Consider the following 25,421-nt stretch of genomic DNA (forward strand, 5'->3'; position numbering starts at 1 on the left):
TGAGAAGGAGTCTTTCCAGTGGATTGAGGAACCTTCCAGAGCTGCTTTCTCTGCTGTTTACCTGAGGCAGTGTCCCCATTTCAGTGCCTTGGGCTCCAGTTCAGGGCAGCCTGAGCAGAGGTGACTGCTGACCCTGCAAGGTCCCACTTTCCCTCCCCACCCCTCTGAACTACTCTAGGCCTGGGCCTAGAAACTTAAACTCCCCCACAGTTATTTTCTGTTGGATTAACTATTAATACACTTAATAAATATGTTATGGCCATTTTCTGTTTTTTTGGGATTCCTTGTTTGGAGCTGTACTGTGGAAGTAGCACCCCAATAACTTCTGAAGAACTAAATAGTACTTACCATTTTTCCTGGAAATGACTGGATGAGAGCAGTGCACACCACTGATCGCTCACTGATTCCACAATGCCATCTTCCATGGGTGTAGCAACACTTACTGCTTAGGTTGACAGTCACCAAAATAATTTTGCAATGCAGAAAGAATTATACAGTAAATTTCACTTCCCAAGACTGCAAGATTACAATAAATTTTAAAAAAATCTTTAAAATGCCTGAGGAGAGAACATCAAACATTTTAAGAAAGGAAGGAGAAGGGGAGCAGAGCTAATAAGTCCTCAGGTGTGTAAAGATTCTGCTAATAACAATCAGAACAAGTCATATCACCTGTTGGCTTCACTGATGCCTGGCAAAGAGTACCAGCCCAGCACATGCATAGTGTTTCTGGATTTGTTCTCAGTATCATTTCAGTCTTGAACTAAATGGCATCCTCAGAGCATGGTGCCACTAAACCACACAGATGGTAGCAAATATTTGTCTGGAAGAAAACAGAAATTGTAAGGTATTTATAGAGTTTACTATCTCAACTCTGTGTACTATATTAAGCCTTCTAGATTTATTGCTAAGAGAAAAATGGAAATACTAAAGCCTCTAAAACTTTTTTTTCTCTATTTAGGGTAAACCAAGACCCAAAATCACTTGGCTGAAAGATGGTCAAACTCTAGACTCCAAAGATGTGGGAATTCGGAACAGCAGCACGGACACAATCCTTTTCATCAGAAAAGCAGAGCTTCATCACTCAGGAGCATATGAAGTCACTCTTCAGATAGAAAACATGTCTGATAAAGTTGCAATAACAATACAAATCATAGGTAAGACCCTGACAACATCAGAATTAAGCAGATCATGCAAAACAAAATAATGGCCAGACTGAGGCAACCCAAAGGTCCAACTCCCTCAGAATCCCTTCTCTTGCAATGGTTGGTTGCAGATGGTAGGACAAAGAGCAGGGCTAGCGTGTGACCTTATTTTCCTACTACATTTTCCCACCTTGAAATTATCTGTGTCCTAGAGACCTTCAGAGGGTGAGGGATATTGTGTCCCATAGCTATTTAGTGATCTTTTTCTTGCCTAATTTTTATCCAGTATTTTAATCCAGGTCTAGTTTGAGAATCCAAACATCCTTTTATAAAGGATTTCATTTTAAATACATATACCTATTTGTTTTGATTCGAGTCTGTCTCCTGACAATCTCATTTAACATCCATACAGTTTTGTATCAGAAAAAACCATGAATAATCATTCAGCTTTTCCATGTTACTCATGATTTTATAACCTTCAGTCCCACTTGCCTCAGTTAACTTTCTCAACTTTTACCCTCTTCATTTTGACTATTTTCAAACAGATGTCATTCCATATCTTTGGTCATCCTTATCACTCTCCCTTCTGTCACTTTGAGAGAGACAGAATTTCAGAGTTCTGGTGCTCCTAGGCATAGCCATATTGTACTCAAGGAAGGAAATATGACTCTTGGAATGGACGTACTTGTACATGGGTTTTTTTTCATTAGATAAGGATAGGGAGATAAAATCATTGCCATAATATACCTCTACAGTTCCAAAAATTAGAAGGCACAGTCCTGTGAATTTGAAAAATTTACATTTCATGCTTTACTCTATTAAGAGTGTCTAGTTAGTCTGGGGCTTATTGTCTATTATACAATTTCTAGTCTCTTTTCCAATGTCATTGCCAAAGTTTCCATAACTTTTGTTGGGATTATATGAGGGATATTCTGAGATCTTGCCTATTCAGATTTCATTAATGTTTAGCCAGAGCTTTTCTGTTTCTCCTCATTAGCACTCTTTTTAACATTCTTGATAACTGTTTTTATTTCTCGTTCCCCACACTTTCACACTGTTATCCTGAATTTCTTCCAGTGTATCAATACATTTTTAGAATATGTGTTTTGGCTCACCTCCTAATGCTTTGGAATTAAAAATGCTGACTTTGCTCTGCTTAAAGTTTTATTAATTATGTTGGCAGAATGGGTATGCAATGGTGCCAACATAAAACAAGAACGGCCCAAAAAGTTGGAGCAAATATGTCTTAATACCAGCAGCAGCTTCTGCTCAAAGGCTGACTGCAGTTCTGCAAGAGCAAAATAAGTAAATGGCAGCTAAACCAAAATAATCCCAAGAGTGCCCAGAGAAGGTGTGGATGCCCCATGCCTGGTGGTGTTCAGGGCCAGGCTGGATGGGGCTCTGAGCAATCTGGTCTGCTGGAAAGTGTCCCTGCCCATGGCACAGGGTTGGAACAGAAAGATCTTTGAGGTCCCTTCCAACCTAAACCATTCTCTGACCCTATGACTCAGGGAAAGGGGAGTAGTGAATTCTACATTCTAATTTATCTTTCTAAAGCTGGTTAGTGACTCTTGATTCTGGCCATTGCTTTTAGGCCATAGCACCAAGTATCTTCTGCCTACTGTTTGTGTAGAAAGTCACAAAAACATATCCATCTACCATTGCCAGAGAGTTATACTATACAGAAAATGAAAGACTGAAAAAGAGAACTAATCTTATCACACAAGTAAGACTTGTAGGACATTTATTTTGTACTTCTTGGGCAGTTTGGTCAAACGAATGGGAATATATATATTTCATTAATTCATGACCATGCAGAGAAAGGGCTCGTTACATATGCAGATACTTCTGCAATCAGGGCATCTACTCTGATTCTTGATTGTGTTATTCTAGAGGAACTGCCTCTTCTCAATTCTGTTAACTGCACTTTTTGTTCCCCAGATTTTATATTCTCTTGGCACGACAGAAAATGGGTGATTCAGGCACTCTTTCTACACTCCTAGTGGTGCTTTAGGTGCTGTAGAACAGCAGGCTGAAAATCCACCCTGGCTTTCAGAGACACAACAAATCAACCAGTGATCTTTTGAGGTGTCTTTTCATCAGCTAACTTCCCTTGGCAAAAGTCTCCTTGATGAACAAGTAATGCTTGTGGCTTCAGCACCTATCTCTTTTTGGGGTAAGGCAAGAGTGCAGGTAGCCAAAAGCTCTGCTGTGGTGATGAGTCAGGTCAGCTCCAAACAAGAGGAAACAGCTCTGTTACTGCCATCAGCTTCCCTCGTTGCCAAAACAGTTGTTGCCATTTACTCTGCAGATCAAAAAAAGATGTGCACTATTTCTATGGGAATCGAGTATTTACTAAAGACTTCTAGAAAGTTCAAAGATAATGAAAATATCTTCAATCTCTGGAGAATATGGTGCCCTCAACTTCTTTCACCCTCTACATGAATCAATAAATTATGTCTTTCATCATGACTTCTTTTGACCGAAGCAAACCTCAGATCTATACTTTATTTTTTTAACTGTAATTAATTCTTTTTCTAATTATGTATTATTTGAAAATATAAATTAGAATTTATCTTTGAAAGATAATTCACACTATCTCTTCTTCCCATTGTATAAATTTCATTAGTTTGCAAAACTCCTCAGCTGAGCTTGTGCTGCGGGTAAGACAGAATACTTCCTCAGAATAAAAATCCCCACTCCAACACAGTGCTCTACAGAGGAAAATAATTTGAGTCAGAAGCATCAATAAGTTTAACTTTTCCCATCCTCTATCCACAAGCTAGAGTTGTACTGGTTATTACTAAGAAAGAAATATTCTACCATTCTATGAAGAAATTTTGGATAGATCTTCTTGCAGATTGCATTATCCCACTGAACCACAAAGATCAAGAACATAAAAACCCATGTAGCAAATTTATCCATCTCTGCCTTTTTTAAGGTTGTTCTTTACACATATGCAGACACGTATGTAGCATGAAAAATTCTTCTCTTAAATCGGAATAGATTGATTGATATCTGTAAAATGAAATACATATCTAACAAAACAACTAGATTTTTGTTTCTTCTAAGTTGTGATTCAAGTTAACAACAAATGCATTTCCACATCCCCATAAGCAATGTTGTTCATTTGACAACATATTGCCATTCCCTACTTCAGAAACAGAGAAGAAAATGTATGAAGGTTTTTTACCTGGTTGGTGGCTGCTGAGAAACACAGAAGATGGCAGGTTTTTCTCTGAAATGTTGGTTAAGATAGGCAGAAAGAAGATGATAAATGGAATGAGAGCCATGCATTCCATATCCCTTATCAGACATCATGCCGTGCTCTAGTAGGCACCACTTTGAAGAAGGACAGTAGGGGTCAAACCTAATTATAAAGCAGCTTTTCAATTCCAAAGTTTGTCAGCGAAAAGAGAATTAGCGCATTTTGCTTTGATGTAGAAAGTCACAGTTCCCCCAATAACAAAGGCTAATTTATTACTGGTTTGAATATCCTTCTTTAAGGAATTACATTACAAGCCACCTATAATTACATTCCTCTGTGCTTTGCTCATCTCAAACCTACATCCATCAGATTCTTACAATTTTCTTAATTTTTCCAGCTTAGCTACACAATGGGGAGACAGTTTCCCTTCAGGTGTTTAGAATGATCTTGAACTATTTTTCACTCAATAACAAGATGAACTATCCAGCTGTCGCCAGCAGGCCCCATAACTGGGTGCAACAATCTAACATCAAAAAGGTGGACTGGCGTCCTCAAGTTAAAAAAGACAGAAATATTATTTAATAAATCTAATCTAAATCTTACAGCATTTGACTAAACAACATGGTATAAAAAGAAAAAAATAAAATTATTATAATTTCATACTATGTTGTTTTTCTCTATATTTCCATGTATCTTAAAGAGGACACAGATTTCTCTATCTCTTTGAGAGTTTGTTCATTTTCTAGCTATTACAGAGAAATCACCTAGTGGGCAAGCTAACAAGCACTGAGCCAAGAGGGAAAAGGTGTATTCCCAAATGGCTGGCCATCCTCAGCTGGAAGGCACACCACCCATTGCCCTGGTAGTTATAGCAGTGTAGATAAATGGCCAAGAAATTGCACTGAGGTAACAAAGTAAGTAATAAAACTGCAGTTAAAGAGTTAATCACATCCATCCAAACAACACAAACTTATTATTCTGTTTTAAAGATGTTACTAATTCTCATGTGTTTTCTATTTCTCCATAGGATTCAGCCTCTCAAAAGAATATTCAAATATTTGAAAAATACCCAATGTTCTTCTTACAGTTTTAATTTCACATTAATGAAGTGTGTTGCTATGGAATGTTACAGATTGCTATCAGGTTCTATTTTTTTCCCTGCATGGGGAAATGACAAAGCTCTTGAATCTTAAACTAAAAGCTAAGATGTTTTCTTATGTCTCCTCTGCAGACAAGCCTGGTCCTCCTCAGAATATAAAGCTTGTGGATGTTTGGGGATTTAATGCAGCCCTGGAGTGGTCACCTCCCCAGGATGATGGCAATGCTCAGATCTTGGGCTACACAGTTCAGAAAGCTGACAAAAAAACAATGGTAAGAACTTGGCTGGGTCTGTGGCTTTGAAGGGAGTTAAACCAGCACCTGCTCTGGGAACACAGAGACTTGAGGAAATGACTGAGTTCATGACACTCATTTGTGTGTCCAAGGTGTCCTGTGGCACCTCAGAGGCAATAAAACATTGAAAAATAAAATCTAAAAAAACCCCAAAAGGTGAAAGATTAATCTAAATACTCAGTAGAAAATGGAAGAGAGACCAAGCCTGTGCAGTATCAGGTGGTGACTGCATAGACAGCTTCCTTAGAAGGTGGAATGATAGTTTTTATTTGGAATTATATTTTTCATAAATGCAGTAAAAAATTGAAGGGGAGGGAGGAAGAGTTAGAGTTGAAGTGAGATGCTAGGCATAGCAGGGTATGTACTGGAGAGGTATGTATGCCTGTCAAACTGGAAAACATCTTTCTAATGGAAGAGCCCCCTGAGCAGTCACATTCTGAGTACACATCTTGTACCAGATTCCCCAGATAGGAGTGGCCAAAATATGGTAGAGAGTTGAGGGAATTTTCTTCTCAAAATGGAAGCATTAATATGCCTATCACACCACCAGAATATAAAAGTAAGAAAATAGATCAGCTGATCTTCACAAGGAGCAACATAATGTTAATTTCACAGGTTAGTGCTAAATACCTCTCTGCCTGTCTTTTCCTTGTAACAAAATAATTCTCTCCATACCAAAAGTAGCACCAGTCTGACCTCTCATAACATCTTTCTAAACAGTACAGTCTTGTTACAGGAATGGTACACGGTGTTTGATCACTATCGTCGCACAAACTGTATCGTGTCAGACCTCATCATGGGAAATGACTATTTTTTTCGAATCTTCAGTGAAAATTTGTGTGGATTGAGTGAAACTGCTGCAACCACCAAAAATCCTGCCCATATCCAAAAAACAGGTAACATATTCTTCAAACCAAAGATCACAAAAGCCACTAAATACCAGAAGTAATACACTGGAAAATGGAAAATACAGTTTTACTAGCTGCATCCCTAAAGATATTTTCATTACTTACTAACTAGCACTTATAAAGAATTTTAGCATAAAGAGCCTTTATCTAGGAAGATCTCCTGAACTAATACAAAAGTTAGTTAAAAATATTTAATCACAGAGTCTTCCTAAACTATATTATCTGAAGTAAATAATACAGCTGGGAGACTATATTTCTATTTTGGGGTTAAAAGTTGAAGATGTCTGTGGTGAAGTCTTTCTCTGCACACATATGGCTGTCATATTTTAAAAATAAGTTGAAAACCCATGATTGCCAGGACCTTTTACCTTAACTAACACATTAAACATGAGATGTGTTTTGGAATGAAATGTATTTAAAGACTTTTAATATCACAAACGCCAAAAGTTTTGAAGTTTCTTAAAATGATTCAGACAAAATAACTGACAGATAGATTATACAGAAGTCAGCAGAACTGCCAACACGGTTCTTACTATTTTGTCTCTTTGAACTGCAGGCACCACTTATAAACCCCCTTGTTACAAAGAACACGACTTCTCAGAAGCCCCTAAATTCACCCACCCTTTGGTGAACCGCTCTGTGATCGCGGGCTACAACACCACTCTCAGCTGTGCTGTCAGAGGCATCCCCAAGGTACAGTCACCACTCTCACTGAGACTGCTGCACCAAGGCAGGAATTCCTGCCAGCTCAGGGTGGCTGAGCGTGGCATGGCTGTGCAGAGGAGCAGCAGAGGCCACCTGGTCATGCCCACCTTGCCCACACCTGAGCCTGCAGAGAGGGGGGCGAGTGCACAACTGGGGGGCAACACAGTGATGGGGGCAGAGGGAAGGGCACTCACTGCTCCTGGTGGCACCACGCCACTGGAAATGTACCCCCTCTGCACAAAACCTACTCACTGCAAAGTGAGGCAAACAACAAAACTGCCTGCTCACAATCTATACTCTGCTCTCTTCAGGCTTTGAAGAAAACAGCAGTAAATGTCATCTACTGTTCCACTAACCAAATGACACAGAGGAATAGCAGTTTTTCTGTAACACCAATGCATCCACAGAAGTTTTTGACAGTCTGAGCTATTTTGCAAAACTAACTAGAATAAGGCCTGGTCTCGCGTGAAGTTTTTTTGCAGGGGTGTCGGGTTCGGCTGTCTGTCTCTGCCCCGACACGGGTTTTGTTGGTTTGGTTTTTTTAATCTCACAGGAATATTTTCTCATTCTAAATATATTTATGAAAGTCCCATCAAAGAGTAGATAAAGATGTACTATTTTATTAATCAGGAACAAGCAGTAAAAACTGTATCAGCTAGGAGCTAAATTTAGACTTCTCAGAAAAGGGAAATAAGATTTTTGCCTGCAGTGAAGGAATTTACCATATTATGACATAACCTTGTCCTAAATTTAAATTAGCACAATTCCTTCATGTCTGGCTGCTTATTTTCAGCTTCTTTCATGACCTTATACCTGTGAAAGGATCTGATTGCTACAGAGCAAAACATGTAACACTCAGTCCGAATGAAAAAAAATCATTTGCTGCATTCATTAGATAAAGAAGGAGCTCCAGACAAAACTCAAAAGTAAAAAGGAAGCATATCCATGTAAATGGCTTCAAAAAAACAAGAACATTACAGAATAAACACCAGCAACTGTAGGCAAAATCCATCTTCCAGTAGCTGCCTCAACTTAGAAATTACAGTGTTATTGACAATATTCCCTCTTGGTTAACTGACATTTTTGTGCATCTGCATCCACTTCATTCTGTTTCCATGGTTTTAAGAAGATTCTTTAAAAAGCCTTCTCAATTTTACAGCTGTTCTTGTGCAGTAATGGAAGGCTTTGCAATTCAGGCATGCTAAGCTCCTCCTTCACATTAGCCTGAAGGATCCAAGTAGTCCTCAACCTTCAGTACACCTAATGCTCTTAAAGCAGCTTTTCCAGATATGTTTTTGTGCTTCCATTGCCCAAATTAACCTTGATTAAATGTTTCAGTACCTGCAGCAATGCTCTGCAAAAGCTCTCATTACCTTATGTGGATGAAAAGTTCCCAGTTCTTAATAATTGTAGATTCTCAAACACACCTCAGGATGATCTGCATGGCATGGAAAAGTTACCACTGCAAGCAGAGACAGTACTCATGCCCTGCCAGTAATCAGTATGTGGTATAACAAGAGACATATACCCAGAAAGATAAAGAGGCTATAGACAAACAGGGAAAAAATGTTAAGGCAGGAAAAATTCCAGCAGAGATCTGACAAGAAAATTTAGCAAGTGGCAGGTGGGATGCACTGGATTGTTATACCACAGGTCAAAGACAAAAGTAATTCAGTAGATTTGAAAGCACTCTGTAAAAACAGTGCAGTAGTTTTGGGGTTTATGGATGAAGAAACAGAAGACATTAATGTCTGAAAGAAAAACAGATAAATGTAAAGCTTGGTTTTCTATTCTTTAAAGACTGTTTCTTCACTGTATGTACTAATGAGCCTGAAATAAACAAAAGCAATCTGTTTCATCAGATTTTTCATTTTCAAAATTTCATTTATAAAAATTAAAGGCACATTTTCAGGGACTGGAAACAAAACATAAAAGCTTGAACTGGTATAGAAGCAGCCACTTCATTCCACAGCGGAAGCCAACATGTTTAAATTCCAAAACTTCATGTTTAAATTCCTGAAGTTTCTAAAGATACACTAGAGAGTTTGGAAAACCCTTTCCTGGACCAAACCTTGGCATTCTAATTCAGCCACCCAGCATCTGTGGACTTTTATGACTGTTCTAATAATCTGTGACATTTAATTCCCCTTCTATAAGATACTTGCAGCATTCAAATACATTTTAATAAGCACAACTCAATAACGCCTAATGAATGAACTTGTAGACAGTTAATAGGGGTTAGGGTTTGTTTTTTTTTTTTATTGCAATAAAAGAGGGAAAAAACCTACATTTTCTGCATGCTGTTTTTGAGTTAACAAAAATACTAAAGTTTTGAATTATTGGTTTCATTAATTTCTACTGAATTAGATGTTCCTTGAAAAATTATTAACAGTTCTTTTTAAATACTCCTCATAATACTACTTAGCCTTTGATGGCTACAGGAGGCCGCAAGATCAGGTGTAAGTCTTCCATTCTCTAACTTCTATTTTAAAAATCTTCTTCTTTGTTCTTCAGCCAAAGATATTCTGGTTCAAAAACAAAATGGATCTCTCTGGGGATGCCAAGTACCGCATGTTCAGTAAGCAGGGGGTGCTGACCCTGGAGATCCGCAAGCCCACTCCCTTTGATGGAGGCATTTACACCTGCAAAGCTGTCAATGAGTGTGGTGAAGCTGAAATAGAGTGCAGGCTGGACGTCAGAGGTAATCAGATGAATCCTATGCATAACCCTAACACTGCAATGAAGAGAGAGTAATGGGTAGTTAAAAGGAAATAAAATCATAGTTCCCCTTTATCTGATTTTTTAGGTGGTATATAAAAAGTTTGTTAATTACATGCATCAGCAAGATTGTTTTTTCATTCTGAAGCATTATGATAGAATTAGGTTACTTGCTAGGTAATACAGGTCTGATGGTGTACAATTATTGCACTTCTGACTTGCTATTTCTAGAGCAGACACTTAGCAGTGGAAGGGAGATCTATCTACAACCACTGCATTGAGGATAACTTCATTAGACTTTGTGCTTATTCTGTAACTGAAGGTTTTAAATCACATCATTGGCTATTAGACATATGTAAAAGGTAGTGCATGCTACATCACAAACATTTTTGGAACTGTAACAAATTATTTCGTTTGTCAAAAGGACCAGGAACAAAATTCACATGTTTATAACAGAATAAAAAAATATGAAATATTAAATATTTTTTGTAAAGCTGCCAGCAAAGTATCTATTTATCAATACAAATGTATGTAGCATTACTTTAAGTGCTCAAACCCAGTAAAAGCTGCAAAAGTGACCTACATAACAGTAATTGATGGAAATCCATTTTCAGCACAGCAAGCCTGAAGGCATTTCTACACAGCGCCAAGCTGAATATTTGACTCGGTGCTAAATCAGGAATGTGCATACAGTACACCTTGCAGTGCTGGGTGCCAATACCCTCAGGGCTCACAGATTAATTGTATCATCATCTGAAGCTTGCTTTAGGAACATTAAATCTTCTTAGAATCTCAGATAAAAGCATCTACTAGTGTCTATATTTCACTTGCAGTACCAAGTCTCAATTTAAAATTACCATTCTTTAATATTTGATAATGTCTTAAACTTTTTTTCATTCTCCAGCTCCTCAGTAAAACTCTGAATCTCAGTTGATCTGCAAGTCAAGGTAAGAATAAAAATAATTCAGCTGGAAAAAGGAGCAATGGCTGTTTAGTCAGATCTGTGAATAAACAATCATTAAATATTCATGGTAGAGACTTTTTAGAATGTTTATAATGTTGGTGGGAAATGTGTGTTTGTTTTGATTTCTGTTTGTTTTTCAGTAGTCAGTATTTCATGGGTCTCCACCTTTAATACATTGTGCCAGTGTAAAAATCTGTAAGAATAACAGAATACTTGGTTGCCATTTTTTCTTAATCCACTACAAGCACTCCCTCTAAGAGACAGTTATTTATTAAAATAGGACTAACTAATATCAATAACCTTGCTTCAACAAAGAAATTATAGTTAACATTTAAATGCATCTAGATGTGTAATGTACATTTTAGACTTAAAAAGAATGAAGTGGTATAATAGCAGTCAGGTAATGCATTTGACAATAAATCCTTCTCTCCATTTTCTGTCTCAGCATTAGAGTGGAATTTGAAAAGAAGAAAAGTGAAGAGATTAATGAAACACAAATTCTGCTCATATAGGAGTCCTGCTCATCTTAGCAATCACTTAATACACATGTACAAGGAGGCAGCAGTGTCTTGTAATGGTCTGCTTACTCAGTGTGTTTTCAGACAATATTTCCTCTTTTCCTATATCTGTCGTAGTTAGATTGCCCTTGTCTCCACATGAAGTAATTGAAATAAATCAAGATAAACTTTTCCCCCATTACATACATAAAATATGGGTTTTTTTAAATAGTAAAATTATGTAAAACTGAAAAAACCCTAGTCATTTCCTAATGTCTGAAACAAGCAAAAATCCCCCAATTCTATAGTCCACTCCATTTTCTCTTTGCAGAACTCTGACATTCTTCATAAGAAACAAGTAGCTCAGAATAATGAAGCAGTAAGATACTATTTACAGTATATAGTCATTATATTTGTCTCTGTGCAACAGAATGTAACTTTCATTCCTGCTGGTTTTGCTTCAGTGAGTGCTTGAACTATCCACTGCTGTGTTCTCAAGCAGAACTGCATCCAAATCACACCATTTGGGAACCACTGGCTATAGCTACTGTTATACTTTTTATAGAAAATAATTCCTTTGATAATTACTCACTACTTGTTTTCTAGCTTTTAAAAAGACACCAGCATAGAATTCCAGTTATTAGATGGTTTTTTTCTACCAATCAGAGACATCACACAAATCTACATGGATAATTTTGCATGTCAGATGAAACAGTGAAAATTCTAGCAAGGGAGACTATTTGCATGTAAATAAAAAACTCTAAAGAGAAGCTTGGAATGAATGAAATAAACTCACTGTAATAACTCTTCCTGAAGGTTTGTGAAAGGCCATGAGTGATATGTAAGCATTTTTGCAGATGATTTAGATGATTTCTAAGCAAATAACACAATAGCATTTCTAGCTTCTCACCTACAAGTTTGAAGAGTATCTGGGGTAGGTTTTTCCTGCAGTAGTTGATAGTTTCTGGCTGGGAAGTACATTTTAAGGATCACAGGAGATGGCAAGAAGATTATGTTAATCCAGACAGCATTGTCTTTTGGAAGAATCTACACAAAGGAACTGAAGTAACACTCCTCCTCTGCCTCCAACATGCCACTTGGGATGGCAAAGCATATCTGACACAGTGTGTTAGTTGTATTAGCCTAGCAAATGCATCTTCATAATAAAAGCACTGATGGTCATAAGATGTGTATTTTAATAATTTCATTATGATATCAGAACAAAAAAGGATACCCTCTAAAACCAAAGCAAACTTATTCCAGGTTAACACTTGTCTGTTGGACATTGTTGTTATTCAACAACTATGTCAACAATATTCAACATTGAATTTTATTCAACAATATTCGAATAAATAAAATTTAAAAAGGAAAATATGCAGCCAGGTTTACATTGTTTTGTGCTTACACTTTCTGAGCAATGCTATTATTTTTTTTTAAAAGGCACATGCCACAGATAAAAGACAGAGATTATCTATATTCTAAAGAACTTGGGATCAGAAGGCAGTGGACCAAAAGGACCATCCCAGCATTTGTGGGACAATGCATATTGCAAAGCAGTGACTGAATTGCAAAAGTTGGAGCCTAATTCCATAGGGCCTTCTAAGAATGCTGCACTTGAAAAACACAAATTAGTTTTGATTTCCAAAACTTCCAATGACAATTAGTCAAATGCAAATCCAAAGCATTACAAAAGAGAAGCACTAATTCTAACTAGGTTTTTAAAAAGTCTTCATAAAAATAAGAATTCTGAGTTCCAAACACTAACCAGTCCTCACTTTCCTGAAAAGAGGAAAAGGGGCAAGTTGCACCTGCAAAGTCTCAACTTCCTGTAATTATTTCAAGAAAGGTCTTCAGAAAATTGTAGGTGTTTATTGATGTTTTGCCAGCATATACTATTGACATTTATCTGTTCAGTGGCTGACACAGATCCTAAAAGTAGAGTCACTAATTGCCCATTAATTCCATGCTGGTAATAAATAAATGATTAAGTAAACAATCTTCATCCCAATCTGATTAAAACCCTATACACTGAGAAGCTTTTCCCAAGCTACCTGGTTAAGAGCAACAAAGTATCTCCCAATTTTCCCCCCATCACACCTGAAAGACTATTTGATGAAAGACAGTCTACACTATCATTTCCTGAGTGAGATCTCCTCTGATGTAAAATCAGCCTTATCTCTAAATGTCATGGCAAATATTCTTACCTTGTAGTTGTTTAGTACTGTTGGAAGTGTGTAAGGTTTGTTCAATAGTAAAAGAAAAAATTAAAATAGGTCATAAAGTTTAAAAATTCCTACCTAGCAGCAGTCTCTTTTGGCACATTAAGTGCCTTTCACAGCTGACAGCAGTTACTTACAAAAACAGCAGTCCTACTGAAGTTCTTCCAGTAGTTTTCTCCATCAAGACAAAAAAAAATCTGTTATTGCTCCAGTAAAAAAAACCCTTCCATGTGAAAAATATATGTAACTTAGACAAACATAACCTCTTCAGGCTGATTATTTCTATCCAGTTGGACATGAAACTGACTGTAAGTTTTGATGCTTCCACAACTTCCATTTAAATCCCATCAATTGAGGCTGCTGGCTGCCTGTTCAGTGTACATGCCTTTCCTTCAGACTATGAACTATACACCTGATGGAGATACTTGGATGCTTTGAATTAACATATGTAAGACTCATTTGAAGCACAGGGGTGTTGCAGAGCATGACTAAGCCCAGTGCTTCACTTCAGGTAAGAAGCATCAAGTCTAAAATATTATGACAAAGAAAAAGCACCTCCAGTACTCCTACAAGCCCAGTTCTCTCAGGGTGGCTTACCTGCCAAACAAACCCTCTGCTGACACTTTAGCCTGAGACAACACATATTTCATACCACAGTATCAATTCTCTTGTTTCATTCGTGTTTTCAGCACTGTTGTGTAAATACTCGAAGTAAACAATATTTATTTACTCCTGGCAATGGGAAGCTTCATAAAAGCCACCAGCTGAAATTGAACTGTCAAATTAAAACAAACCTTATCTGAGCACCTTGTTTCCTTGAGATTGCCTTAGTCCTCAAATCCTGACCATTATTCTGTGAGTAAATAATAATAGCAAAATGAGTTAATGATTGACCATTACTCCTAAAATAACAAAGAAAATGGCTAAAGAGCTCTCTCATGCTGCAGCACCACCTCTCCCCTTCACTGCCAGGAGCTCCCCCACCCACTTGTCAACTCTTGCTCTGAGAGATTATTGCTCAGGGCTGCAAGGCATGAAGAAAATCTCTTCAAATTGTGGTGTGAGCATAGCAGATTAAGGTAAAGCTTCTGGGTTTCCTCCTTTTCCTCTTCAGCAGGCTTATACAGAAGCTGTCAAAGGCTGTGGGAGTTAATGGATGGTCCCCCATGGAGATAATTCTTTTTTCCTATTAACAAATAACAAGTGGATCAGTTGAAGCTAAAGAAGGAAATTACAGTTATGTCCACACAGCAGTCATGACAGTGACTGTTTGGCAGAGCTTCTCAGGTTGCAGCATGTTCTGTATTCTGCTATCATAGATCCACAACTGTTACTTTAAAACTAGCAGGCTTATCTGTGGTGACACCTGCAGAATAAAAGTGATTGTTTTTTCTTTCCTGAGCCTTAGTTTTCTGACTGGTTAATAAAAATCTCAGGAGTATTTCATTCCCAAGTCACTGTAAATCCAAGTATAGGCTCTAGTACTAAAGCTATTCTTGCAGAAAGGGTGCCAACTTCTAATATATTTTTATACCATCCACAATGCAGGTGAATACTTGTGTGTCCAAGGAAAGGTAACCTGTGTAATAAGAAGCCATGTTTCCATCAGTGTATGTTGTCACCAATGTTTCCATGACCTAGGTGATCTAGATGACCTTCAAAGGTCCCTTTCAACCCAAAATGTTCTATTATTCTTAAGCAGCTTTGCTGCCTAAGCTACAATACTTGCTGATATAGTGGGGTATAATGCAAATTAAATTGATTGAGTTGAAATTGTCCCAACAAAATGTTTATGAAAAGTACCTCACCTGTCTTGAGATTATCTTCCTTTTCCTCTCTGTAAGATGGAACAGTTATCTTTACCAACTCTTTCAGATTTTTCTAGGTTTACTATATCAAATTATATATAAAAATTCAGTTCTACTTTTTGAAAATTACAGTGAGAGATCCAGGCATTCCTATATATTATTTTAACAAATTTTTCAGTGCAGGACATGCCAAACATTTAAAGATAGTCTCAGGACATCTCACCTGCATGTTTCATTACCTATGAGAAAGGATTATTGTTCTAGTTATTTCAAGAGAGATCTACAATTGAGTAGGATGAATCAAAACATAAGAAAATATTATTTGGTAGAACTTTTTCCTTAAGGGAATCATATAATGGCCATTCGAAGGACAGTAGCAAGAGAAAAGACTTTTCTGGAAGTCAGGAAAATCATTTATGTTGCTTTGATCACAGAATTCCTCTGAAACAAAATCCTTGTATGTATTTAGGAGAGAAGTTTGTCACTAACATGTCATCTCAGAGTAGGTTTAGAACTACAAGCTGTTCCTGTCTCCTTACAAAAGAATTTTATAAGAACAGTCTGCTGAGATTAAAAATAGCCCCACTGATACCTTTCAAGTGCTTAGCAAGAAGAGAACTCTATTTTAGGGAAACAAAAGCTGTCACAGAGATATCCTTTACTTGTCATTGGGCAGGGTCCCCACAACAGTCTGCATAAGCAACACATCCTAAACAGCATGAACTGGTGAAAGTTTAAAAGAAATAGATAAGAACAGCCTCACTTATTAGGTCCAGATATGGAAAAAATAGTCAAGCATCTGCTTTCTGTGCCAGACAGAAACATTGACAATAACCAGCCCTGAAAGCACAGATAAGTGTCATAGTTAAGAACACAGTCCAGTCAATAATTGTGTATTACCACAGCTGTACCAAAGACAAATAATCTAAAAAAGTGACTAATCTAAAATATTTAAAACATCAGTGGACAAGCGAATATAAAACAAAAATAAGTGTTAAGTGTGCTCCGTTTTTCTTCTTATCCATGGATAATAGTTTGAATGTGATTTTATATTCTATACAATGGACTTAGGAAACATAAACAATATACATAGTTTCCACTGTTTTGCTTGGAAGTATAAATTGTGGGACCCAAATACATGAACCCAAACTGTGGATGGATACACTTTAACCTTCAATAAGGTTGCACGCCCTTGGTACCTGTCATAATGCTAACAATTGCCCTAGAAATCCAGATATATTCCAAGAAATTATGATCACAAAAAGACTAAGTATCAATATAACTCTCAAACACACTTTTGTTATTTACTTACAGTTTCATGTACCCAGGGAAAAAATGGTCAAAAAATCCAAGCTTCTCTTCTTCTTTGTAGGTGAGCTCATTGTATGTGATGCCTGAAAAGAAAACCCCAAGTACAGCAGATTTTGATCATAGGAAAGTCCTCAAAAATTTCTACCTGAAAACGGGACTTGTTCTTCCTCAGTGGTACAAGGGGGGATAACTGGACTGTGTATTTACAAAGCATAGTATTTGCTTTTATGATTTTTGTTTCCTACAGTACTGAAAAACATTAATAATTTATGACATTTTTTAGGCTACTGGATTACACCAATTTATTATTTATTTATTAATCTGGATTAACCAATTTATTTATTTTTAATATCAAATTAAATGGTTAAGTCATTTCTAACAAGCAGTGTAGGGAAGAGCTGCTGCTGGAAGCTATCACAGAACAGCAGCACTAAGACTGGAAACCTTTCCTTTCCCTCTATAGCACTCTTCAGCACTCCACCAAAAATAACTTGATTTAAATGCAAGAGGAGTAAGCATGGAATAAGAATGAAAGCATGGAATAAGCATGGCTGAGAATGAAAGCAGATGACAGAGCACTTGGTAAGGACAGGAGAGAGGGATGAGAGACTGTGACAGGATGCTGGAAAGGGGCAAGGATTGGTCGAGCAGGTGACCGGGAAGAGCATAAGGCTGAAGTGCCTGGGCAAAGAGGCTGGGAGGTGATGATGGCCACAGAGGCAAGAAGAATGTATAGAAAAACTACAAAGGGAAACAGATGGAGATGATCTGATGGGAAATTGAGGTGCAGAGTTCAGCCTGACTGGCTGAAGAGAGTGTAGGCCAAGGATGTGTGAGGAAACAGCGAGGAATCCAAGCAGAGCGACATGTAAAAAGAAGGAGAGTTCTTTGATATCCAGAGCACTATGGATAGACTTGTACTCACTGTACTTAGAATGAGAAACTGAAAAAAATGAGAGCAAAGAATGAGAATACAGAACCAGAGTTTTCACATACTTGAAGGAAGCAACTATTTAGAGTTGTACTGGTGTTTTTCCTGACACCGTTTGTTCCTTTTTATATAAAGCTATTCTGGGAGATGGGGATTTCTATTTCTATGTAGGTTCCTAAATCACTATAGTAACTGGTGCAAATAGAAGCAGGACTGTTTGCCCTTGGCTGACATATATATGCTTCTTTGTTGGACTGATGCTTTAAAACAAAATCTATCAGTGCTAGAAGTACTATGCTGCAGAAGTTTCAAAACATTGTACACCTGTAAAGAGAAAGTTAACTTATGATTTTACTAACCTTGGTATAAACAAGATCATTTTTGTCATATCTGAGTACAGTACCTGCCTGAAAGAGGTCCTGCCTAAGCCTGCCATGTACTCAATTGCACTCAAACCTCCCTTGTCACCAACATCAAGCTTTTAAATCTCCGGACACAGTGCTGGAAAGAGGGATCACATACCTACTATTTAAAGCTTCATCACATTTCCTTTATTTTAGTGAAACAGCCACACTGGGAATGGCCGCAGAATCTCAAAGCTGTTGTTCACACTTAACACCTTCCAAGGGTGTCACAGGGTAGGGCTCAGTGTGAAGCCTTTACCACCAGCACAGACTAAGTCACCACTCTGCTGCCTGGGAGTGTCCTGCCCTTGTGACAAGCAGATACCTCTGGCTGATTGTGACTTCTAGAACAGCAAGAAACCGTTTGGCACTGCCTTTTGTATGACAAGGTCCTTTGCACAAAGCTGCTGCTTCTTGGTTCCAATTTCCACTTCTTCTGGAGCTCTGAGATGTTTTGTTTCAACACCTGGCTTGTCTAAGAGCAGAGACTTGGAGTTTGTAAGTACCACTGGAGTCAGAGTTAAGCAGAAACCATTTTTTTCCCAAAAGGAAGATCTTGCCTCAGAGGCAACATCATCTGACTTTCATCCCTTTGGCAGTCAAGGGGAACTGGGATGTAAATATTGCTCTTTGTGAGAAGCTTAGCTTCTATTTCCTGCCTAGTTCTGAATTCAGTGATAACAGAGCCTCTGCCTGACACTGGGGCAAGAGCTGATTTGTTACCATTGCAGGCAAATGTGTCCTTATTAGAAACACACTCTGTGAGCCAAAAGCCCTCTTCTGGCATAAGTAGCATCATTCTAGAAATATTTTCAATATTTTTGCAATGTAAAGCTTCATAAGGCTTACAATCACAGCCAATTTTCCCATCCACTTTGATTACTAAGCTAGAACTTTAGTTGGAATTGCAATTCTTAATGATTTATATTTACTAGCAATTAATCTTTTTAATATCTAGATGAACATTTCATCTGGCTCTGCTATCCTGAAAGTGTTAAAGTAGGATGGTAGGGATTATCTGAAGTTAGGAATCTGGGTATAGGAGATTTTTACAACAGGTTTCTTAAAGTAATGAGTTCTTTCCCTCAACAGACCTTCAAAATGCTTTTCCCAGACATATCCTTAGCAAATATCACTTAATAAGTACCAGCATCGTGACATTCGCTGATGTTTAAACTTTTAACCTTTAAAATGTGGACCCATTCATATTAGAAGTGGACACTGCATTCACAAATTAAAAAAAAAGCATTTTTGGAACATCACAATGAAGATCTGATAACCAGAATACAGATAAATTAGTAACATAGGTTCCACTTTAAAAACTGCCAGGAAGACTACTCACAAATTCCAGCATTTGGAGAGAACACTTTATAACCCTCACTTTGAAAACCAACTTCCACAAAAAAAATTGTAGCAGAAAAAGAAACCTGTTCAGCCATAAGGAAGTTTTAAGGCAAGTTTATGTTCTAACACCAGCATTAAAATAAAAAGGTTGCAATTTTGAAATTCTTAAAAACTAAGACACAGGCTCCTCCTAGTGGTAAAAACGTAGGAATTATTCTTTTTGTGTTAGGAAATTTCTAGAACGATTTATAGTTAGTCTGTTAACCTAATTAGTCTCTAAGCCTTTCATTTGGTTCTGGAAGGTTTAGAGGCCTTTAAGTTCTTATCTGCTACCAACGTATTGCTACCTAAATATCAAAATGAGTGGGATATAACCAAAAACACTTGCAAATCACTGTAACAATTTTGTTCATCTGTCTCTTAGTGCTTCAGAGTGATGGAGTGGAAAGGATGGAAGACTGTATTCCAAAAGATTTACACTTTTGTAACAATTTGAAATCCACCTTATATTTGCATTTGGTATCCAGAGAGCAGCACTGGTCATTTGGTGGTGGAAACTCTGCAGAGCACGTCTTTGGCTCAGATGAATGTGCTACACCCAAAACATCAAGTATGGGAAACATTTCATGTATTTCAAAAATGTCCTCAGTTTTGAAGCCAAGTCTCACCTGAAGAGCAGAAGCCCAGTGTCAGAGCAGATGCTGAGCTTGTTACTGATTCATCCCAGCCATGGAACAGCAAGCTCTATATTTAGCCACACTTGTTTGTCAAAACAAATTCTGTCAAAAGGGACAGAGGGCCATTTTTATTATCAGGTCCTTTAAAAGTCTTATTCTGCACTGACGTTTCTCTTCAGCCTAAAGCAGACAGCAGCTTATGTAATTTTAAAAGGAGCTGTACATAGTAAATGATGTTGTGCATTTAATAATCTTCCCCCTATAATTTTAAGTTGATTATGTTAATAGGACTACTAACATAATTACAACCTAAAAATTGAAATGGTCTACCTCAGTGGGACCCAGCATTGCATAAATGGAACCTCTACTGTAGACCAAAGTGCTTTCAGTCTTAACTGTACTTGAAATATAGTATGCAGAAAACTACAAATGCTAAAAATTCAGATATTACTATAAGAAAATTTATAGTCTCAGAATACAAAAGAAGGAAAATAAATTCAAACCAGGTTAATTTCATTATTTGCCAATTTCAGCTTTGCTTTTGTGTTAGGAAAGGATGAAAGATCATTTACGTACCACTTGCACTTGCAAGCTTGCAAAAGAAATTTCCATATTTCAGATGTGTCTGTTTTCCCTATTCATGTTTTTCAAAAACTTTTGTTTTAAAGACAAATGACACACAGATGTTGTTTTAGAAGAAAAAAAAACCGTCATTATTTAAAGCTGCTTATGTGGAAAGAAATTTAGATTGTCCATTTAGAGTCTTCTCTTTTCCACTATTTCATCTATGTGTGTGATGTATTTTGTATATAATTACATTTGTTTCAGAATAACAAATGATAGAAAAGCACAGGAGGATGAAAACTAGTTGCTGGTTGAATGACATTTTATTTTCACATTCAGAGAACTGTACAGTTTCTATAAATAGATGTGATACTGTAATATTTACATCATCCTCACCCATACTAGTATATTCCATTGTAAATGGTAGATACCCTGACCAAGCCAAAACAGGGTTATTTCTGGGTGCATTTAGTCAGGATTCTATGTCAAAACATACAATACATCTGTTTGTGTCAGAGCAATTTTTCCTGGTATTTTACATGTAACATTATTTTCTCTAGACAGTCTCACCTTCCAGCATCCTAAGAGCTTTTTAGACAAGTGCAGTACAGTTCAAGAACAAAAACAGGATGCAAAAAAACATTCATATCCAGCCTATTTAAAATAAGGAATGTGATGGATAGTTTTAACTATGTGAGTTTCATTATACATAAACACAATATTTTCAAGATCCCTTCATATACAGGTACAGATTGAAAACAAAATAAAAAGCAATAGTTTAAAAAATTTGGAGACAGCAAAATCCTCTGGGCTTCTGAACATGTTCTGCAGATTTCTGTACTGTGCTTCTGCCAATAATGTTTCCAAGTTTTACACTGCCTTATTAATTTTCTTATCCTGTGATTAACTGCTTTAGGGAGTGCTTATTTGCATCTGTGAACTCTACTGTTGGGGTAGCTACAGAGGTTACCTAAAATCCCATTTGAAAATCCACAGAACCCATGAAGTGTTGAGGTTTTTTACACTATACTACCTTCAAAGTTTCTCTCTCCACTTGAGAAGAGCCATCTCCACAGATGGACCAATTAAATAACCAAACTTCAACTGTCACATGATAGTTTAACACTATGACAGCTAAATTGTTCACCTCTACCAAAAGGGATTGTAGAACTATGTGACAGGAACGCCGTGTTGGTAATTTAAAATGAACAACACAGAAGGAAAACAACAAAAACACAACATTGAAACAACATACAGGACCAGGCTGCTTCCACTGTGCACATACCAGAGAATCTGAAAGCAGAAGCCTGCAGTTGAAAAGTGATCAAATTGTAACAAGTACCACTAGAACAAAAAACAACCAAACTCAAGCTGTTACTCATCTTAACAAAAAAGGTATTTCAAAGGAATGTCCAGAGTAAGTCACTCACAGCTGGATGCAGATGCTCAAAACTGTCTGATTAAAAGCTCATTTAAAAACTCCATTAAGGATGAATTCAGAAGGAGACTGAACACGGAAGGCTTAGGTTTTTCAATGGGGAAAGACTTGCAGGGTCATACATAAATAATCAAGTTCTCAGAAAAGACAGAAAGTGAGCTCCAGTAACTGCAGTAAAACTGGGAGTACTGCATATCAGTGTGCCAAAGGGTAGATATTTCCAAGTATCCTGATCAACTGGAAACTGGTCGAGGTGGTTTGCTTTTGCTTTCTGCCTCTTTTCCACGAATTGCAGCCACATAAGAGAAGAGACACAGCACGGAGTAGCAGATCTCATGAGCCTACAACAATTTAGAAGAGATACTGAAATTCAGATTAAGTGTTTTACAAAATCCATTGTACATTTGTATTTTCCTGCATGTCTTCCTTCATGGGACAAGTACTCTGGCTACAGACAAAATCAGGAAAACGTGTCCCCTACCACCTTCTAACTGAGACAGAGAGAGAAGAAGAGCCATATAACAAACTAAAAACTTCCTTTGGGATAAAAACATTAGCTGCTTAACTGTATGATTTAATAATTTTTAAGAACAGCATGCTAAGCTAGGAAGTTGGCTAACTGGCTTTGGAAAAACCATTCTGTATATTTGCTTTTGGTCTTTTGCATGACATTACAAGATATTTTCTGGGACAGGTTGAAAGAGCTAACTAAAGAGAGGGTTTCATATAGCACTACTCAGTTTTACAATTATTTAACTGATTAACTGTGCTATTATTTAACCAAAAATCCTCTTTTACCATGTGACTGGCAGCACAATTCGGTGAAGGTAAGACTTAGACTTAATTTATATACTAATTCTAATGCCAGCTGTTCTGACGATCTTAAAAATTCTTGTCCTTTAAACTGAGACACTTAAAATCTTTGTAAATGTAATAAGCATAACAATATGTTTTGTTGTATTACAGTATAAGCTAAACACTTCCATAAAATACTTTTTTTTCCATTAAACTGGCTTTTCTTGCTAGCAGATACAGCTATTTGCTTCTTAAACTACATATATTCTAAGCATTTTGTTCTAAAACATTTCCAGCTTCTTCAAACAATTTTCCTCTCTCTGCTCTTGAAAGACTGAGTCTCCATGAAATCACCAAATGTGCACAGTGTACATCAGACATAAACTGAAATTTCCCTTCTGATGATAATCATTGGTTCCTATTTCTTCCTCATGAATGCATATAAGCCTGATCATGTATAAAAGTGCTAGGCATCATTTTCAACAGTTCATGCTCACAAAAATTGCTATACAAACTGAATATTATTCCAGAACACGAACTCATCTATACAGCAGGAATCAATACTTTTACTGTTCTCTCACAAGTCATTGCTCATGAGGAGATGGGAATTTTTTGTAAACTGTTAACAATCATTTTATTCTTAGGAAGTAGCCTCCCTTTCCAGCACTTCTATGGAGTAAGGGTTGTGTTCTGCACTGTCTTAAAATTTAACAGTTCCACCAGGTCCTATTGTGCTGAAGTTCAATGCCTAATTGGCAACCTTTCATCTTTATCTGTCTTAAAAAAGGAAACAGTGCTTTCTGCACTACTGGCGAGTTCCTCTATTTTCATAGATCCAATAATCACTGAGTTTTGCTGTCTCCCCCTACTGAAAACATCATAAAGATCAGCTGGTGTTTCACTGTAAATCCTGCAGTCTCAATGTAATTCTTTTCTCCACATGAAAATGTAAAGATACATCCTCTAGAGAACCACCAGAGGCATCACAGTAGACTCACCATTGGCGTCTTGTACTTGTGGCTCACCACTTCTTTAGTTTCAGGAACTAAAACCGGACGGGCAAGAGACAAAACAAAAAGTTCAAAAAACGAGAGGCAAATGGGGAAGAAATAGCACAATGTTCCCATGGGAAAGGGAAGGGAGGCAGACAGACAGCAGGTGCAGGTACAGGGCACTTCACTATCCCTCACTTCTACATACTTCTACTTCTTTTCATTTACATAACATATATCCTTGGAAGACACTAATAAATTACTCATAATAAATTACTAAAGCTGGCAAAAATTTTCACTGCCTGTGTTTGGCACAGCAGATATTCGATGGTTCTTAAGAGACTCTGACTTTTCTCATATTACTTATTCCTGCTAGACAGTAAAAATAATGAAAAAATATTCTTAATAACAAACTATGTCTAATGCCTACTACAATAAAACATAACCCAAAAATTCCATAGGAATTTGTCACTATATGAATCCCAGAGATTTTACCCTTGAGATCTTCTCTGCTGAGCAACAAATTTCAAAAGAACTGTTGGACACTGTATACTGTATAGTAAGCTAGTGAAATCCAGGGGGAAAAAAAGGAGCTGAGGGAGAATTTTTTTCTTAACTTGAAGACTGTTTTCCAGCTCTATTTATGTTTCTCAAGATATTCTTTCTCTTGTCTGTGATGGTATTTACTTGACATACTCACTGAAAACATTCATAGTTTTTGAATGATCTGCCTTAAAATAAAATGCTGAGTTCAGTGACACATATTCCTAAAATACCAAGCTGGTTGTTTATAGAAATCTTTATATAAAAGGAAGATTAGGGCACTGATAAAAAAATCTATTATCCAGAAAATCTGTCCTTGTTCCGTTGCACTGCCTCAAACTGATAGAAAGAAAACTGGCATAGTACAGGTAAAGGAAATTTGTCTTTTTTTCTCATTGTAGAATGCACAAAAAAGCAAACTGTAACCAGCCCATTTGTGCGCAGTGCATCTGAACTGTGCCTTTGGCCCGCACTCGGTCTGCAAATGTTGTGAACAGATACCATGGGAAATCACCAGAAGAGAACAAAGACCACACTAGAACATTCAACTGGCAAATTTAAAATGTCGGTATCAGGGGAATACCAAGGCCAGCTCTGAGTACTTCCCTTCCAGAATAGCTGGAATTTGCCATGAAATTTCTGTGTCACAACAAAAGAATTTAGAAGAAGCAGTACAGAAATTATGCAAAACCAAATCATTCCAGGTTCATAGAGGAAGGATAAATGTTTTATTACACATAGTACTAGTGACAAGAAAAGAAACAGAGGCAGATGAGTTCAGTATGAAGAGCCAGGAAAAGTCCACAACAAAACCTGTCCATGCAGATGTCATCTCTTCAACTATGGTATGACACAGCTAAA

The 25,421-nt window shown here is 37.2% G+C and overlaps 3 protein-coding genes across 16 annotated transcripts in view; 1 reads left to right on the forward strand and 2 right to left on the reverse strand.

The window, feature by feature from the left end:
- The window catches only part of MYBPC3 (myosin binding protein C3), a 59,594-nt gene extending 49,485 nt beyond the window's left edge, over positions 1-10,109 (forward strand). The window contains exons 30-34 of the mRNA XM_054515223.1: positions 959-1,154; positions 5,582-5,721; positions 6,479-6,638; positions 7,207-7,343; positions 9,870-10,109. Of these exons, the coding sequence (XP_054371198.1) occupies positions 959-1,154; positions 5,582-5,721; positions 6,479-6,638; positions 7,207-7,343; positions 9,870-10,109 (873 nt within the window). The remainder of the gene's footprint in view (positions 1-958; positions 1,155-5,581; positions 5,722-6,478; positions 6,639-7,206; positions 7,344-9,869) is intronic.
- Positions 1-20,555, reverse strand: part of SLC39A13 (solute carrier family 39 member 13) — a 150,245-nt gene extending 129,690 nt beyond the window's left edge. The window contains exons 1-2 of one of the 2 annotated variants that reach the window (XM_036383302.2): positions 20,220-20,555; positions 16,874-16,955 (exon numbers count right to left, since the gene is read on the reverse strand). The gene's annotated coding sequence lies outside the window, so the exon portion shown is untranslated. Of the gene's footprint in view, positions 1-16,873; positions 17,124-20,219 lie in introns of those variants that run through there. The other variant, XM_036383301.2, reaches the window with a different exon arrangement.
- Positions 20,556-21,096: 541 nt separating this feature from the next.
- Positions 21,097-25,421, reverse strand: part of MADD (MAP kinase activating death domain) — a 68,601-nt gene continuing 64,276 nt past the window's right edge. For 12 of the 13 annotated variants that reach the window (XM_036384091.2, XM_054515214.1, XM_054515217.1 and 9 more), the window contains 2 exons: positions 24,024-24,070; positions 21,097-22,571 (listed from right to left, as the gene is read on the reverse strand). In XM_036384091.2, the coding sequence (XP_036239984.1) occupies positions 22,464-22,571; positions 24,024-24,070 (155 nt within the window). In that variant the 3' untranslated portion in view covers positions 21,097-22,463. The remainder of the gene's footprint in view (positions 22,572-24,023; positions 24,071-25,421) is intronic. The other variant, XM_054515221.1, reaches the window with a different exon arrangement.

This window comes from Molothrus ater, chromosome 6 (assembly GCF_012460135.2).
Source record: "Molothrus ater isolate BHLD 08-10-18 breed brown headed cowbird chromosome 6, BPBGC_Mater_1.1, whole genome shotgun sequence".
NCBI classification, from domain to species: Eukaryota; Metazoa; Chordata; class Aves; order Passeriformes; family Icteridae; genus Molothrus; species Molothrus ater.